At 39.8% G+C, this 19,464-nt stretch overlaps 1 protein-coding gene across 1 annotated transcript in view; it reads right to left on the reverse strand.

Moving 5' to 3' along the window:
* Nucleotides 1–619: 619 nt before the first annotated feature.
* LOC139347133 (receptor activity-modifying protein 3-like) overlaps nt 620–19,464 on the reverse strand; it is a 29,302-nt gene continuing 10,457 nt past the window's right edge. The window contains exons 2-4 of the mRNA XM_070986602.1: nt 9,889–9,918; nt 9,301–9,460; nt 620–2,596 (exon numbers count right to left, since the gene is read on the reverse strand). Of these exons, the coding sequence (XP_070842703.1) occupies nt 2,341–2,596; nt 9,301–9,460; nt 9,889–9,918 (446 nt within the window). The 3' untranslated portion in view covers nt 620–2,340. The remainder of the gene's footprint in view (nt 2,597–9,300; nt 9,461–9,888; nt 9,919–19,464) is intronic.

Raw genomic sequence — 19,464 nt, forward strand, 5'->3', positions numbered from 1 at the left:
TTCAAATGTGCATTTGTCATAAAAATTGTGAGGCTGTAAACTTATCTTATGGTAATGTTGCTGAACATGGAAGTAAATATGTGTGGCTTAATAAAGCTGAGAAAAGATTAATTTCACGCTGCTGAGGCTCAACCTAGATTGGATAGATCAGAGATTGGATATGTCAGCAGCTTTGGGTATTTGTGTCAGTTTGCTGCCGTACAGTCTTTTCTCCACATCACTGCAGAAATCAATTCAACCACAGTGATACCAAATTGGGACAGCAAGCTCAGTTCCAGCTTGTTATTTAAGTTTAATTGTGACCTGAAAAAGAATCTACAATAAATAATTCAGCAAGTAGAACTTCAGTGATAAAATTAGCATGTCCCTTCAGGATCTGATGATGCACGCTGGGAATGATTGTATTCCCTTTTGACATTGACCCAGCCTGGTAAAATACAAGGTAAGGACTCTAGAAGAGCCACGTGGCATTGTCTGTTTAGATGACAGAAGCATCTCAAAGGTCATGTCATGATGATTTTAAAATGATGCAGAAAGAACTCAAAGAAAGAACTAAAAATCAAATCAAGAAATACTTTTTTAAGTAAACACTAATCATGTAATGAAGCAAAGCAACCAGTTATTTTAAGAGAAATTTAATCAAGGTACTTTTGCTGAGTTTCAGTTTCCATAGACAAAAGAGTGCAGGTGAGAGCTGATGAACAGAGATTTATGCTTTATGCTTTGGAAGAAAATAAAAAAGCAGTGCTTGGTTTAGTTTGCCTCGCGGCTGGTCAGGACTGTGGTTCAAAGAACCAATGAAGTGCGTACAAATCAAACTTCTCCCCGAAGGAATTCATTTCAAAGCAACAGTGTGTTTTTCTCACTGGTCTGAGTAACACTGGAGAGGCAATGCAGATACAGTAGACAGCACAGACAGAGAGCATAACTGTACAATTTGAGTTCTCAATTTCACGTCATAGTGTTTTGTTTCCACTGAGAACCCCTCTTTGTGAGTATTAACAGTATTTCATTCAACAGTATCTGATAAGTTACACTGTTATAAAACAGTCCCTTGAGGCTCAGGTAGTTACACGAGAAATTCAAGTCCCAAAATACATGAATCATGGTGTTGCCTTGTCTTTGGGTTGTACACCAGTGTATCCTTTCCAGTGGTGACAGTCCATTGAGTAACTCAACAGTAAGATAAAACTCGCAGAATCAATATCAAGTCCACATTTGGCTTCTTTTTGTGTCCATCATACAGTATCATGTTAAAATATTTAACGTATGGAGTCCTCCGGGAGTCTCGTTCCCACCAATTTAGGGTTCAGTCACTGCCTCTGATGCTTGGTGGATGCTTTGGCCTTCAGCAACAATACAGTGCTCTGACAAGAATCTCCAAGGTCAATGGTCCAGATCCATGAGCTTTAAAGAATGCACCAAGATTTGATTGATTGTCCCTCTGGTCAAGTTACTGGAAACATGTTGATGTATGAAACGACCAAAATCTTCAGTGTCTTGGAGGAATGGTCAACAGTTAGGGTAATACACTTATTTGCTTTTTTGTTATGTTAAGTTTAGTTAAATGAGAAGCTGAGCTTAGCGTCAACACTGCAAACAAGAGGAAATAGCTAGTATGAGTCTGTGCAAAGGGAACAAAATCCACACAACATTAACTATAAAGCTCAGTTATAAACACATTTTATCCTGCATGTTAAATCCATACAAGAAGTGTAAAAACAATAGCTTTGGTCAGGTGCAATTACTTCCTGGAGGCTCTGCAAGTTTCAAGGCAATCTCACAGCGAAGAGGTACTGCACCCAAATACTGCTCAAAAACTTTTTACACTTTTTTACATTAAAAAATGTGATATTACATGTGAGGTGCTGGTAGGTGGATTTTTTTACTTTTACACAGAGCCAGGCTAGGTGTTTCCCCCTGTTTCTAGTCATTATGCTAAGCTAAGCTAACCAGTTGCTTGTTCCAGCGACATATTTACTGTGCAAGAAAGCAAATAATTTCCCAAATTTCTACAGTTCATCATTGATACACAGTCAAATTCTGTGCTATAACAACCTGATAAACAGTTGAACATAAGTGATAGTAAAGCAATGTCAGAAATATGAAACACTGCATATAATATATTAAAATATTAAAGAAAATAATTCTTTCTACTTCCCTCGTTTCCACGGAAGGTTTAGGTTGTTTGCAGCACTACATTTGTGGTAATTTGACCAAATGAACCAATCTCTCAAAACCTCTGTGCACTCCTTTGTACAGTATTGTTTTAGTGGAGGTTGGGACCTTGAACTCAGTCCTTCTCGTGCTCTTCTTCATCCTCTTCCATCTTCCTCTCTCCTAAGCCAGGATATCACTCCTCTTGCTGCACCAGACCACCAGGGCAATCATGGCCAATGTGAGGAAAACAGGGATGAGGATAAGGATGGTTAGCGTGTCGTCTGGAGGGTCCACCCACACCACCTGCTCAGTGGTGCAGTTGGAGAAAAAGTGCTTGTGTATGCGGATGATGTAGCTCTCCACCAGCGGATTGGGCCAGTAGCAGTGGACCATGTGGGACTTTGCCTCTGTGCAGAGTGTGAAGAGGTGGTACTCACTGAGGAGACAAATGGAAGAAAGAGGGGAGAAAGATCAGATGAAAATCACCACTGACTTCTGTTTTAGCAGAAGAATTCCTCGAGGGTCAAATGTAGGGATTATGGACTGTTGATCTTATCTGCTTTCTACTTAGGCATCTGCTTTAGCATACTTAAAAATGGACACAGTTCAAGGTATGAATTTACTGTAATGCATATCATATTGTAGGTGGACAGTTAAGACTCAAAATGACCTTATTTATAACAACCCAAGTTCTCTGAAGGGCACAAAACCATTGAATGCCCTTCTACGGTTTAGCAGTTTGAGTATTAACCAAAGCACTGGAGGTTCGGAGGGTAATCCATCATTGTGACTGAGGATATAACGCCTTTTACTGCCTTTTGTGACCCACTGCTCTCCTCTATTTTAACAGGCATTCAGGGCTGTTGAGAGTCTTCATGGAGCTTTCCAGGCTTAGAGCTCTGCATTGATGAATTCATTCAGCCAGCCCTAATCCTCCTTCTCCATCGTGAATTCTCAATCATCCAGGTCCAGTTTTTCTTCTTCTGACATCCAGGAGTTATTGTTATTCTCACCAGCAGAACAGTAAACTGAGCAACAGTTATAATGTCTCATGCACGCCCACACTGGATCTGAAGATGAAATGCCTTGTTTACATCGTTTGGACTCTAGACATTCTGTGATTACTAAAACTACAAAGAAGACACAGCAGGTAAAATACGTTTTGTCACTGTTATCACCAAAATGCACTAATTACTGTACATGTGTGTTTGGTCAACATGATTTTAGAAGAGAATCTCATTTTTTGACATATGTTTTACCATATAATGTAATATATTACGCTCTTATTCTGCCTTATCTTTTAATTTCAATATTTTTATAGTTACACACCACCAAAATTTTGATTGATCTATTTTTCCCAGTAAACAAGCAGATAAGGTTTAAGTAGTATCTTCTTCTGAGTACTTTGCACAGCCACAATGAGCTCCAACAATTGGGTGGTTGGGGAAGTAGCCTGAGAGGCAAAGCAAAGGGCAAGAGAGCCCACAAATTACTGCTCGGTTTTATAACTGCAAAAGATACACACACATAAACATTAGTGTTGACAATCAGTCAACACCGCCACTATGTAAAACTTCCGTATTTATTCACCACAGCACTAATAGACCAGGAACAAGAAGCCATTATGACATCTAATATATTAGACTGTTTCAACCCGCCGCCCTCTGCACAGCACATATACGTTAAGCTCTGACGTCAAACTGTGGCAATAGCTTTGAAAGGTCGCTGCTTAAGTGCTGCAAATCATATAAGGCCTGCTGTCTGTAGGGGACATACATATTGTGTGGATTCTGTATATAGAGATAAGGTACAGTGCATAGAGGGCAAGAGGCGCCACATGCCAGTGATAAGAGAAGTGTTTTGCTGAGAAAAGCTTCCTGTCAAATCTGAACTGAGCAACAGTCTATTATTGAGCCAGCTGAGCAAGCTCATCTGTTCATGATGAAAAAAAAAATCTTTAGATTAATGTTGTAATATGCAAGAAAAAGGACAACATTATCTATCAACTACAGATTATTATGGATCTAAGGGAATGGTATCTTCTATCAAACATTTTTCAATGCAAACGAACAAATAATTCTAAAAATATGGTTTATGCCAATGCCAAGATCTTGAGAAAGTGGGAGCAGAGGGAATATTTGGTGGCTGAGAAAAATAAGAGGACAGAAAGAGAAATAAAAAAAATATATGTATCAGAGCTTTTTGGCACAAATGGTCAAAATGCAGCATCAGACTGTAGGGAATAAGACACTTTTGAAGTTATTTCCCAGATGGAATACACAGCAGCTAACAGCTTTTCAAGCTGTCATCCACATGCAATAATCAGCTGAGCTTGACCCAGTCCACAGCTGATTTACCACCTGAAGGGAGATCTTGGTATTGAATATATTAAATAACTGTGAACATAACCACACTTACTGGCACAGATACATATATTATGCATACAATGTTTTGGCAAAGATCCAATATATTTATGCACACACACTCGCTCAAAGGTTTCTGGTACATACAGATACTGAGAGTTTTGCATTAAAGCTGCTTATCTTTTGTGCCGAGTATCTCATTTGAACATTTTAATGCCCAAAAATAATGTTTTCTTCAGAACGTAATTCCATAACTCCCCCTGAGGCATTAAAGCTCGGAGTGAAACCCACACTGATAAAACTGTTTGGGGGTTTGTAGCTCTGAACAACAAGATAACCCACTACACATGTTTAATGGCTGGAAAAGTCTGCACATTCATGTTTCTTGAGGGGTTGTGACTGTTTGCCCATAGATATTTGAATGCTGCCGACACTTTCTTTACATATGAATCGCACACATTAACACCGGTACATGCAGTGCCGCTTAGTATTGTTCAAGTGTTTGTTCTTCTTCTGGGACTCATGACTGTGTGAACCAGAACAGCTGGTTCTTTTTTTTCCATCTTATTTGAGCAAGTCATCTTTTTTGAGGATTAAACAAACAACATTTAACATGTTAATTAGAGAGCTATAAAGGTGCTGGTAGCCAAATTTCGTCACCTTTGATCAGAGGCAGGTTAGCTGTTTCTCCTTCTTTATGCTAAGCTAATCAGGTGCTGTCTGTACTTTTGTATTTGGAGTAGCGGCAATGAGAATGATATTGATTTTTAATCAAACTCTTAGCAAAATGTCTCACTTTGGCTAAACCTAAAATTAGAAAAGGTTAAAATCCACTTGCTGCTGCTGTTAATCAATAGCAAACTAAACACACTCAACAAAATAGAATTGAAACAACATAAAGAGATCCTGGAGAGCTGCAAGATCAGTCAGAGGCTGAGCTGAGCACACACAAACAAACACACTTACAGGTAATGTACAGTTGGTACGGCGCCTATTAAGGGCAAATAAACACAAACTATGCAGTGGTCAAATTTTGGTGAGGCGAACATTTGCTTAGTTTTAAACCTGAACACACCTTGAAACACTTGACTTGGACCTGCATTTTGTTATTAATGTCATTTGCAAGGCCGCACATAATTCAGTTTCAGCTCTTCAAGTGATTTTAACCATTAACCGTCCTCTCCCTCCACAGCTGGCTGGAACAGTCTCTTGCCAGTCATGAGGGACACATAATCTACTTAAGATGGCGCTTGCTCATCTAAATAGTCAATTAGTTGTGATTACTGGCATGAGGAAAAGCTCTGATGACTTTAGAACACCACCTGGTCCATACAAGGATTGACCATAATTCACACACACAAGAATGAATATTAAAAGGTCCAGAGTGCCAGCACCACTCCCCTGTCCCAGTGTGCTAACATTATGGGAGGCTACTCCTGGAGCTGCAAACTGCTCAGGGTAGAAAATCAATATGTTATTAAAGGTAAATGAGTGAAGTGTGTTAAATTCATGAACACACACACACACAGTGGTCCTACATTGTGTGTCCCAACAAGCTTGTACCTACTCGTTTCAAACAATAACAGTCACGCTGGCTGAGTGTTTGGCCAGCAGCTATCACTGCAGAGAGGCACGGCTCATTTGTCAAATAGAGGAAGCTTTGCAGGGGTCACTGCTTGTTTAAACATGAGGCCCCTCGCTCTCCAAGCCAGATCGTTCTCACCACTCTCTGGTTCCTCTTGTGTCTTAGCTCTCTCCCTTCCTCACTCTGGCCTTCTTATCACCTTCTTTCATGCTCTAAGGTAAACTGCTGCTGAGAAAGTCAGTGCATCCACCACACGGGCGTGTAAATTATGTATTTGTACGGAAAACACCCAAAGGTATCATTTCTCTCTCAAAAATGTGGCCTCATGCAGGCAGAGTTCCTGCAAAGCCAAGTCATGGTGTGCTTCCCACCCAATCTAGGCTACCACAGTCTTTGCGTGCATGTTTTTTCATCTGTTAATCCCATCTTTTATTTTCGGACATCACTGACAGATTTTGATTAAAGGTGGTTCTGACTCTTCGCATCCTTCCGTTTTGAATGAGTAAGCATTACTACTACAGCAGAGTATGAACAAAAAGTGAAAAACAGAGCCCGGACATTACACCACCCATCCTGCACTTCAGGTAGACCAAAGAAACGATCCAAAAAACACTTAACTATTTATAGGCATGACGGACAGTCCTGGGTTATGTTATGTTTCTTTTGAAACCAGCAGGGAAGAGAGAAAGAAGACTCTGAGAAAGCCAGACAATGCTGACCAATAGTCCACCTGTTCAGACACACACAATCAAACTGCCTTTAAACATCTGAAGCAGATTCACTTATTTTCAATTTATCGATCTGTCAGCAACAGTTCTAGATTATTTTCAGCTTGAAATCATTTTGGCAGACTTGAATGAATTTTCCTTCATGAATCTTCACTGTGAAATCCACCACAGGCTGGCATGTGTTGCGTTCAGTCACAGGGTTTGAAGCCCAGTAAGAAGCACCCTGTAATGAATTCAATGACTTCCGACTCTACATGCCAAAAACCAGAAAAGACCATTTAACAGCAATTGCTTGCAGTGTTATTTGTACTGAAGCTCTATAATGTAAACGGCTTGATACTCCTCTATAGCACCAGAGACAGAGCAGAGGTTCAGGCCAGCGTTTAAAGTAAAGGCCAGCTTTAAGATCAGCAGCACTTCTTCAATCTGCCTTCAATGATTATATATTGTATCTAGACAGAGGAGGACTAAGAAAAGAGAGGGAAACGATGCTAACGATGTTAACGGAAGCTAACAAATACAATGAGCTGAAAGACACTAAAACGCCCCATAAAGCTAAAGGGAAACTGCAGTTGGGTGATAACTGTCTGTGGGAATATTCTTCACTATGAGTGACTTCCTCCTCATGCAAACAGTCTCGTGATCCACTGGTCCAAGAATGTTGACTGTAGCCGCTTTAACTTTGGGTGCTTTGATAACCGCCTCCATCTAATTTCGAGTACAACTGCACCATGTGTTTTATTTGCTATTCAGTTACTGTTTCCATCGGTCTGTGAACATAAAGGTGCAGAAGAAATGAACACAATTTATTAAGTATTCATGGTATTCATTGGTTTACTGACACTATAGTGCTTTTGTTGTTTACCTTTTGAAATGAAATTATTCTAGTTTCTAGATTTTAGTGATTTGGAAAACAAAGACCTGGTCCCACGGCTGAAGCTGGACCAATAGGTATGTATGTTTTCACTGGTTAATGGCCTCTCACATGGTTAATTCTTTCTCAAAACTTTATCTCACATTTCTTCTTCCCTTTAATCGAGAATGACTGAAATAAATCTTAAAACTTAAAATGCTGTATCACTGGAAAACAGCATGGAGTCCTGTCAGATTTTCCTGGAAAGAAATGATGGTGAAAGAGGAAAAAAAAAGAAGAGAACTGATGGATGGAGCTGGTGGTTTTCAAAATCTTTGATTTTTTTTTTTTTTTCCCACAAATCTGTGACTCAGATGACTATTTTGACGTTGATTTGAATCTCCCATGTGTATTTTATTGTGCAAGAAGCCAGTCTCATGGCTCCCTCCCTCCCCTTCTGGCTATGCAGTTGAAGGAAAAAACGTGAGAGGCCAAAGGTGAGAGGAAGGAATGAGGTGAAAATCTGGATAAAGATAGATGCAGATGGGTGGTCGGGGCTCATATGCCTCTTGAAAACAGCTCTGGTTTTGGGAAGCAAACCTCCAGCTGCTCTCCCAGCTATAGACATCCAGCCAGCTGCAGGGAGCTGAGATCTTTCTATTAATTTATTAATTCTTTTAAAGACAACAGTGACAGATAAAGATGAGATCTTAAAAATGTAGAAGACATTCCAGTGTCCTGATGGCTTTCATCTTTCACTGCTTTCCTCTGGTTGTACAAAATGTCAAATTTGCTCCATAGTAACACATAAAAGGTGCTTCCAGTGTAGTTTCCTGATAGCATGTCTGCTGTTAAGTCACTGTCAAATTAAAACCGCACCAGGTGACTAATGTAAGGAGAAAATTTTACTCTTAAAATTTGTCACATCCTGCATGTGGAAGAGATTCTCTAATATGCTCAATATCAACACTTGATTTTGGGCCAACAGGCAGAATTTATGAGCTCCCTCTTCAACAGAAGAGATGCTCTTCTCCGCTGCAGGCCAATTTTGGAGTCTGGATAATACAGAAACCATTTCATGGAACAGCAGAACTTATTTCAAGAAACAAACAGTTACAGTTGTTTCCACGCTGCTGTGTTGAAATCTCCTTAAGAACATAAAGAAGGAGTAGGAGTGTGTGTTGCTGCTGATAATCCATTTTGGGAATAAACAAAATCAGGTTAGGCATTGATAAATTCCCCCAAATGCAATTACAACTGAACTGCTTGTGTGTGTGTGTGTGGGTGGGTGTGTGTCTAAATAAATGTCTCTGTTACATGTGATGAAGACAAATGCATACCCATGCAGGGTGCAGAACGGACGTAAAGGAAGACATTATTTGGAACAGAAAAATGAAGTCTGAACAGACACCCAGCAGCATCATCAGCCCACTGATTCCTCATCGACTTGGTTCTGATTCTGACTTTTTCTTTGGTATCAACAGCAAACCAGGTGGTTGCAGACTGTGCTGTTCAGGACCTGCTAAACCTCCTGATCTGTTTCTCCTTTTTAGATTTTTAATTAGACTCAGTTTCTGTACATGATAATGATCCACCACACATTGGTCATACCTGATGAAGTGTGTGAGGTTACACCAGTACTGTGGATCTATGTGAGCCATGTCCCGTTTGAAGTCTTCTCCACAGACCTCCACCTCCCACTGTAGACGGGATTCGTTGCAGGGACTCCTCGGCTGGGGGGGAGTGGGCTCTATGTTGAAACTGTCAGTGGCTGAGAGGACACAAAGGAAGAAGAGAACAGAGCATTTATAGGTCATGCACCCTGCTTTTGTGCTCTGATACAATAACTGAAATGAAACATGACAAAGATGGACGTTTGTGGTCATTCGACATGTATTCTTGTGTTAATCATGAGCTGTTTGTTTTTAAAACATTTTTCTTCTTCTCATTTTGTTCTGTCACAAAGCTATGATTTATATTTTTCATACATTCTATGTTTCTGGAAAAATGGAAATGTCAGTTTCAATATGTCTCACTACCACAACCTTGTTTTTCTTTGCTGCTGTTGCTATTGTTCTGCCACAGTGACTCAGTTTTCCCTAGAGACTGATACAGTTTATCTTATTAAATGATATGGATGGATGGATGGATGGATGGATGGATGGATGGATGGATGGATGGATGGATGGATATGCTTACCTGACAACCCTCTCATCATCCAGGCATTCACTGTAAAGACACAAAGTAAGAAGTCATTTAGAGTGAATTGACGGCTGAACCACTAAGTTCCCACAAGTTAAATATATGCAATCAGAAAAGAGTTATGTCTCACTTTACGTTTTCTGAAAGACAAACAAACATCTCTGCTTTTCTCTGTGACCTCCAGCCCTCTCAGTTTACTGTTCCATCTTCTCTCCCATGGTTGTTGTGATCAAAGATGTCATGTTTGTTTATGATGGACCTGTGGCCCATGTCCTCACTGAATGCAAACACTCTCACATCTAAATTTGCAGAATAAAGTCTTTATAGAGTTCAAAATTGAATAAAAAGTTTTTCATTTAAAACATCAGAATACCCTCGTCTGCTAGAAATGACTTGGCAGGGCGTGAGTATCCCAACCCTGTTGCTGGCCTGTGGTCTGAGCTCGACAGCATTTTCAGCCATGCTAGCAGCTTGGCTCTAGGGATGGTAACGTCAGTCTGTCAGCCGGTCAGTTGGTCCACCACTTTGGTCCAGACTAAAATATCTCAACAACCACTGAACAGATTATGACATTTCGTACAGACATTCATTTCCCCAGGAGGATGGATCTCACTTTGGTGGTCCCCTTTGACAAAGTCAGTGTGTTTTAACTGCTTGAAGCATTCATGGTCTAGACGAAGTATTACAATGACTTGCCCTGACTTTTCCTGTAGTGCTACCATGATGTGAGCAATTGTTGTTTTTTGAAAAACATCTCAACAGTTATTGGATAGATTGGCATGAATTTTGGCACAACCATGTCCTGCATATTCCCCTCAGGGTGAATCACTTTGGTAATACGCTGATTTGACTTCATCATCACCATCTTCAGGTTGAAATTTCAGTTTGTCCAACTGGTTTATGACCAAATACCTGCAGAATTAACATTCCCCTCAGTTTACCATTTAGTATTTAAGTATTAAGAAAATTTTAACATGCTAAAACTAAGATTTTTGCATTGTAAATGTTAGTGCCATTATTGTGAACATGTTAGCATACTGACATTAGCATTTAGCTCAAATCACTGCTGCGCAGCTAAGCACAGCCTCACAGAGCTGCTAACATGGCTGTAGACTCCACATGCTGTCTTTCATATTTGCAGGGGCGTCCTTTAGGCTGGTTCTGGGAGCAGGTGAAGGGCCTTGCTGTGCCTTAATTGTGCCTCAGTTTCCCCTTAGCAAAACATGAAAATAGTCGTGTCATGTTGTTCACAGTCAAATATGCTACAGTGCAAAGAAACAGCAATGAAAAGTGATTGTTTGGAAAAGGCTGGTGACAGCTGCCCGAGCTTATTATCAGGTGAGTATTGTCAGCCCATCATTTGTTGGGTCCTGCAGTAATCCTGTTGTAGGAATGCAACAGCCAAGAAGAGCATGTTCACACAGACCTACATGTATATAATCCATTTGTGTGGACGCTGTCGTGACTGAATAAATCCATTATTTGTGACTGTGTTTATATTTTTTCTTTCTGTCAATCTTTCAGTGAACCTGCAGCAGAGGCAAAGAAGGTAGGAAAGAGAAGAACAGACAGACAATCCAAACTCGTGCTCATGGCTGCTCATTGTTACTGCATCACAGTGTTACGGATGACCAAAGCTAAACGTGCTGCTGCACAGGAAGGTGGATCTCCCTTTGAAGTGCCACGCTCACAAAGCAGAGAATAAGTTTGAAAGACGCCCGGAGGACAAAGACTGTTACCAAGTTAGCATGCTAAATATAGAGACTTCCCTGTGTGAGCATGTAAGGATGTTTTGAGGTGGAGTGTTTGTGATGTGATGAGATTATTTCCCCTTGTGTGTTTGTCTTAAATATTATAGTAAGAACAAGTATTTGAGCTGGTTCTGGCCTGGCTTTATTTAAGGTGGGCAAAGATTTGGTTTTGGTGTTATTTTACCCTGACAAGACCAAAAAATTAATGGAAGGAACATAGTTAGGTTCACAGACATCTGTTAGCTTTGCATGAAGGCTGGAAAACAGGAACACAGTTAACTGTGCTGTGTCCAAAGATAGCAAAATGTACCAGTACTTCTTACTTATTAACACTTAACATCTTGTTCATTAGTTTTTTAGCAAAATAATCCGGAGGCCAGGTGTTTTCTCCAATTCAAAACTATGAGTGCTGAAAACTTGCAAAGATGTGGTTTTGGTGTAAAATTTAAAGCGTCAAAAATCCTAATTACATATTTCTGTGTTTTGTGTCTTATAACTGTGTCAACCTGTTCTATTTTTTAAGTAGAGCACAGAACAAATGAAGTGCTTTATGGCAAACCCCCGTGTTTCAGACAGGTCAAAGACGAGCTGTAATGAGCCGAATAACAAAAGATTATGGCTTCCTTTTGGGAATTATGATACACCCTTTAAAATAAAGTTCAGGTCAAACTAGTTTTGAAAAGGAAAGAAAAATCTTCCTAATTAGAAAGAGGACTCTTTAAAAGGTGTTAGAAGCACTTTTCTTTTCAATGAACCAAAGTCAACAAAATACCACATTGCAGTGGCCTGAAAAAATCCTCAAATTAGAAATATGGCTGGGTTAATTTACTTCAGTGGAAAAATTTTCCCCCTTCCCCCTTCTTTGCTTCAACCGGTCTCATCTACTTCTACTCCGGTTACTGATTTATGTTTCCAAAAAACCTTGAAAACCTTCAGAGAACTGAACTGAGTAACCTGTTTTCATTCCCAATCCGTTGCATAGGGATGCTTAGAACCCCTTGGCATCCCTTTTTAAAGCACATGGTACCCTAATGTTTCAATGTGAAGGACTACCAACACGTCAAATGACATAGTATAAGGAGTGTGAAGAGCAAATACCAGACTTTCACCCAGGGGACCAGGCCTCTTGTACTCTGTAAAACCAAAAGTAAAGTCTGATTTCTTTTGTAAGTGAAGTACATCAACTTAATGTACGTAAAAAACATACACATTAAGCCAAGCCAGGATCTCTTCCTGAACCTAACCAAGTAGGTTTGTTGTCTAAAATTAACCAAGCAGTTGTTGGTCTGTAAACCTAACCAAAGTGTGACCAGTTCACATTTGTTATTGGTCTCTGCAACTGTGTAACTCTGCAACTAGTTGTTAACTGGACTTAAAGGACGGTAAAGGAATACATAGCGCTTTACCCAGTGATGCCAAGGGGTCCTGACCAAGCATCCGTATGTAACGAGTTGGCTGAGAATGTGTTGAACTGAACCATTGCATTCAAAGATTAAACAAAAGCATAACAAGAACAACAATGGGCAGAATCCCCGTCAGTGTTAGGGTTCATACACCAGTAAAAGCTTTTCTATTATGGATTTTAAACAATGACACGGCCTTCTCAGACAATCTGTTTCAGAACAAAAGGAGCCCCGATGGTGACAGCCAAGTCACCTTCAGCATTATCAGACGAGATCGAGGGACAGCTAAGGGCACCATCAAAGAATCCCCGAGCTACAGTGAGAAGTCACAAAGTCAGATCCATATGCTCATCTTTTTCTGTTTTGTTATCTCAAGACATTAAATCCACTTCCTGCCATCTCTTCAAAAGGGAATTCAAGTATTTTAAAGACACGGTGACAGAAAATCGTTTCTCAACATTTCTTAGACGCAGTCAGAGCACAAAGACATGTCTTCTGCCTTGTGTCTGCTAATCAATACATCAAATCAAATACAATGGGAAATTACAGAGCACTCTGAAAATTGCATTCTTTGAAAGTTCTCATCTCTGACTTTAAAACTTGGCGCTCATGCCTCTGGTTCCATTAGGTCCTCTCTTGCATTTCATTTCTCCTGACAATACGCTTCATGTGGGCGAGTCCAAATAACATCTTGTGTATAACATCCAAAATAAATTCATCTTTTCAAATACATAAAGTGCTGTGGGGCAGGAATCAGCAAAACCAAATATTCCACCTGCGCCCTTTGATAAGAACAGCACAAGCTCTGTGGGAGCCTTGAACAACATTAAAAAGATTACATCAAGACCTTCCACAGCTTATTATTACATGCTCATTGTTTATTTTAGAACTGATCAATAGAAGGAAAGAAAATTTGAATATTTGCACATCAAAGATCTTCAAAAGATCATTCAGTTTTCAATATTTCACCAATGTTTCTATTATAAAAGCTTTTGAATTAGCATCATAAACTACAGTGACAGTGAAGTATGATCAAAATCTCATTTGTATGGCAGCACAGGCTGAGATCTCCACATAAATAACCAGTGAAGTTGTAGGTTAAGAATGTACATGGATATAAGTCATTATTATGTTTTGCTGTAACATGTGTGCATGGGCTGTAAAGTGCATGACCAGAATACCAAATATTTGCTCGATGAATAAACCCAAATACTGTAAATCTGCTCCCACAGTGCCACTACATGCTTTATTGCCATGGTTTGGGTGTTTGTGTTTGCTTATATGTTATTGTATGCAAACTGTTTATATTGCCTTTTCCCAGGATTCACAGAACTTTTATCAAAATAATTCTGTGATACGATGCCAACATAGAAGAAATCTATGAGTGCTGCTTTTGCTTTGCAATGTCCTTAATTTGACGAGAACATTTCTAGCTCTGAATCAGCTGAGATGATGGTGCATTCTGCTTTTTTTGACTCTGCTTCAACAAGCTTGTTAACTCATACTGTTTTGATTCTTGCTGGAATATGATTCTCATATGCTGCTGATAAATAAATCCTCCAAAGAGCTTTGGTACCAACTGTTTGTATTCCAAGTTATTAATAAACACAGGCAGAAAGGGGGAACTGATAAAAAAAAAAAACCTGTAACAGCAATCTAGCAGCGGGATTCCCTTCAGCATGAGCTCTGCATAACAGCAGGGGGATGTTTGAAAATAAATCTAGTCTACCAGTTTTATGGGACAAGGACAGCATGCATGTGCATGTGTAAGGAGGCACACCCACACCTTTTAAATGATCAAATAATACTGTCTATAAGGTGCTCCACTGCATATATTCTAATGGCCAAGTAATTTGTGGCAAATACATAACTGAACAATACAGACAGCTCCATTGCGTCACTTTATGTCAAATAATTGCACCAAGCTCAGTACCGTAATGGCTCAAACAGATGTGCATCAAACACCAAGCAGCTGTTGGTTTGACAGGGTCTTCATAAATGACCTGACCACAGTCATCCTTACTCCTTACATGCTTTCTAATAAGCAGTGTAAAGAGCTGAGTCTCCAAGATTGACAGTGTTGTGTTAAGAACACAGATAGGCTAACTTCTCAGACTTGAATTAACTTGAACATATCACTGTTGGATACAAACCATTCATGAGCTTGGGATTGATTCTACGCAGGAATTCGGCCAGCCGTCTTCTTACCCATTTTGCATAGTTAAGGAAAACCAAATATCTATATGTGGCGGTCAATGTTGATATTGTGTCCAGCCACCACAAATAAATCAATGCATGGGTCTTAAACCAAACCAGTTAGATAATATTGAGTGAGTCAGGAGATAATTCTCTGTGGATTTGGCATTAAAGTTTGCATAAAGAATGAACTCTACATCTGTACAGTTGTTATGGTCTAGAAGAGCACAGAGCTTTTCAACCTTAAGCACAGCAGAACAGGGATTATCACCTACAAATTTCCTGGAAGAGCCTTCCAGCATCTCCTCTCATGCCTCTGCAGAGACGATGGATAGCAGCAATACAATTTATCTGTCGCTGACTGATGTTGCAGATTGTTCAGTGTCTTTTCAATTTACTGCAACCTTGAGTGTCCATTTGCAGTAACTCTATGTGAAAGCTGTTTTTGAATCATATGAGCTGAGGCATTAAAGACAGATGACTGACATGCTGTGTGATTCATAAGTTGTTTTCACGTTTTAGAAAATGTCAATTAAACGTTTAAATAGTAATCAATTTGACATTAAATCATTCATTCGCAGCCCATCATTAAAAACAGTAATTTAATCTTTGGGTACTTTAGACGACTGAATCATTAAATCTCCCATCAGTCACACATGGACAAATGGTTTTCACAGTGGATGTGTTCATTCATCCAGTCGCTCACATGTTTTCAGATTCCTCCTCACTGAGGTTCACAGAGCTGTGACTGCTGCTGCTGCTGGGAAACAACTGGCCATGCAGGCAGCAGAGCAGGGTCAAGTCTCACACACACAGCTATGCTAATGAGGCCCTCCCTGGCCACTGTGGACGGTGCTGGTCATGGATCAAGCCCAGCTCTTCATGATATAATCAGATCAATTATGATGAGGACGTTTTCTTAAACATTGTGGTGCAGGCAGGGTATCATGCTGGCAAATTAACATTTTAATAGTTTATACAATGAGCTCCTCTCGCATTTGAATAAATTGTACATTACTTTTGTCTTGTGCTTTTGATTCAGAAATACAGTGAAACTGCTTTTCATAGCACAATAACTGACTCTTGAAAAGACCAGCAGAAACCACAGATGTAATAAAACTGGCATAATTAATTTTTTTGTTGTTGTTGTTGTTCCTTGATGTATTGTATTAAGGAAGGAATTACCCATACTGCAGGATACTCATTAGATTCTCTGCGTGTGGGGGTTTAAAATTAGAAAGATGCCAACAGGCTGCAATTATTAGCTTCCTTCAAACCTCTGTATGAAATCCACTAAAAAGACAACTTCCACTTGAGCAGGGAGCTTGTACTTCTAAGCAATAGTGGTTAAATACTTGTCTGTATGGACTTGCTTTTAACCAACACTCCTTTGCACTCAACCAGAGCTATCCATCACCTGAAATTTAGCCTTAGAGCTGCATTAAAACAACAGCAAGCGTGTGAATTATGCAGGTCAAGCCAAGCTATTTTAAACTAGGAGAGAATTAAATCAAGGTGTGTGTCGGTGTTACGCACTGGCTGACAGCATGCCAGTCGAATGTCTGCTTGGCCCTCACACTGTCATGCTGTCATCCGCTGCCTGTTTGGTTGGCAAGATAAATATAGATGAGAGGAAAATAGAAGATGAAAGACGAATTGCCAGCAGCACTGTCCAAACAGTTTTAACACATAGGCACAAGTGGCAGGGCTTGTTTAACAATCCCTATCTGATTTCAGGTCTGCCTCGTCATCATCATCATCAGGACGGGAAGGTAATGAGTTACAGTGACAGGCCAGAGGAGGGCTCATAATAACGTTCAGATTTCATTTGGTTTCCCCATCTGACAAAATAGAAAGGAGAGGTGTTGTTGTGATGGGAACACTGACCGGTCACACAAGCCTCACTGCAACTTCTTAGATTATGAGAGTGGATCTCTGCTGCTTTAAAAAAGAGAGGAGAAAGCAAACCGTTGGGTAACAATATTGACAAGATTCTTCTTCGGGTTGTGATAAACTGTATTTCACTGTGCAACAGAAAATAAAACTTAATTGAGTACAAAGTTTCACTCAGTCTGACAAACTGGTCTGTGTTTCCACTAATAATAAGCTATTAGAGTAGACATATTGTATTTATGGTCCTTGCACCAACTCATTTATACTTATTAGGGTTCCACTAATACAAGTTTTTGAAGTAGCAATATCTTTGTACTGGAACTGCTGAGACATTCAATGTCACTGTTCTACACTGTGGCTTATATTTTTTTCTACGATTGTCCAAAAATTGCAATGTTCCATCCCCAAAAAATACATTTTCTTCTCAGGTTTGAAAAGCTTCTAAGGGAGTTTTATCGTGGATAACCAAACTCTTCACTGGCACACACTAATGACTTAGGAGAGTGAAATTCTTTTTAAAACTGTTTTTCTGTAGCTGTGGTCATGAAGGTCTCTCCTTCATACTGAAGGTCGATCCTGGTTGGCTGATGTCAGGTATTAAAGGGACAGTTTTAACCATTATTACATGCAGTAAAATATACGGATGACAGTGAGGACTGTACTACAAGCACAACATGGACGTACATGTGTTATGACCTTGTTGTGTGGCTAATAATATTTGACAGAACAAGCTTTTGCACTTGGCTGCACTTTTTTTTCTACAAATTGATTGTATGATGCTAAAAAAATAGTTTGTTAGTTTAAACACAGGGAAAGATGTGATAATGCATCCCAAACAGGATATGAAGCAGCTCTTATCTGACTCTGTATCGATGCCTACAGCAATGCTGTGTCCTCTGCTTAAAATCCGATCTGAGAAATTAAAAAGGGAAATAATTCATGTGTCCTTTTGTCTCTTTCTCTTCCTGCCGCACCATCTGTCTTCTACTGTTCCTTCACAGACAGACAGACCGAGGTCAAAGCGATAACCAGCTGAGGTTTCTAGGCAGAGAGGAGGAAAGAAAGAGAGAAATGCACACTGGCTAAGACAACAATCACACGCTGCAGAGTAAAGAACAGATCCAGTTAAGATGCATAAACAAGTATGACATTCCAAATGATTTAAAATGAAGCAAAAGCAATAAACTCAGCAGCAAAGGCACTGAACAATAGTTGTACATCCAGATCCTTTAAAACTGACTAAATGTGTTAAAAGTCCATCTGTACATTCTTAATATTTGGTGAGTATTCACAAAGATTATTCATTAATATGGAAAATTGTAATGGTGCTAGTACAGAACCCTGAGGCACGTTGTTCAATATAAAGAGGAGGAAGAGTTAGCAAACTGGACACACTGACTTGTTGGCAAATCAGTTTATATTAACAAGCTCATACTGCAGAGTCTAATGACCAAGGTGACATAGAAAACTGTGTCTAAAGCCGCAGTGTTTTTTGCAATCCAGCGCCTGTGCAGTGTAGACCAAAGTAGTGTGAGGATGTGAGGGAAATCAAGCAAAAACTCTGCGTGTCCGAATAAATCTGAAGCTCATTTTCATCTGCAAACAGCACAGCATTCATGAATAAAACCCTGGCCACCCGCTCTGCTCGGTGGAGATACTTTGAAGATGAGCTCTTGGCGTTCAAATCAACTGCCACCCGTGTTCACCATCTGCAGCGAAAGCAAGCGAGCTAGATCAATGAGAGCACAACCCTCTGAAGGAAATGTTTGTTCTCTTTGCAATGCAGATGAAATCTTTGAAGGCCAGACGGAAGCAAAGGAACAGAATGGATACCTTATTTTAGAGTAGAGGTCAAAGGATGTTTGAGGCACTGACTAGCAGATTTTTTTGCTGAATTTGACAATTATAAAATAACTTATAGAAGCTGTAGGGACTTGACACATGGCTTTTATGTCACAGGAAAGCATTCAATATCACCTAAATACTTTCAGGAAGATGATTTTAACTAATTAACAGGATAAAGTTACTCCTTTCTCCTTTGTTACTGTTTCTCCTCTCAGATCCAAGGGAATCCACAGCTGATTGAGGTTATCCAGCTGAGGTCTGAGACAGATAGCTAAATGGGAGCTTGCTTGAATAGAAGTCCTTTTAACCAGAGCAAACGGTTAAAGTGAATGCAAGGTGCTGAAGAGTGATGAAGATGTGGGCACACAAGCAACTATGATGCAATTTTCTATCTGAAGAATGCTTCAAAAAACTGGTGGATCCATAATTACCATTGTTTAATTAGTTGTGAGCCCTTCATTTGACCTTCACTTCAATCAAATTAA

Source organism: Chaetodon trifascialis, chromosome 18, assembly GCF_039877785.1.
Source record: "Chaetodon trifascialis isolate fChaTrf1 chromosome 18, fChaTrf1.hap1, whole genome shotgun sequence".
Taxonomy (NCBI): Eukaryota; Metazoa; Chordata; class Actinopteri; order Chaetodontiformes; family Chaetodontidae; genus Chaetodon; species Chaetodon trifascialis.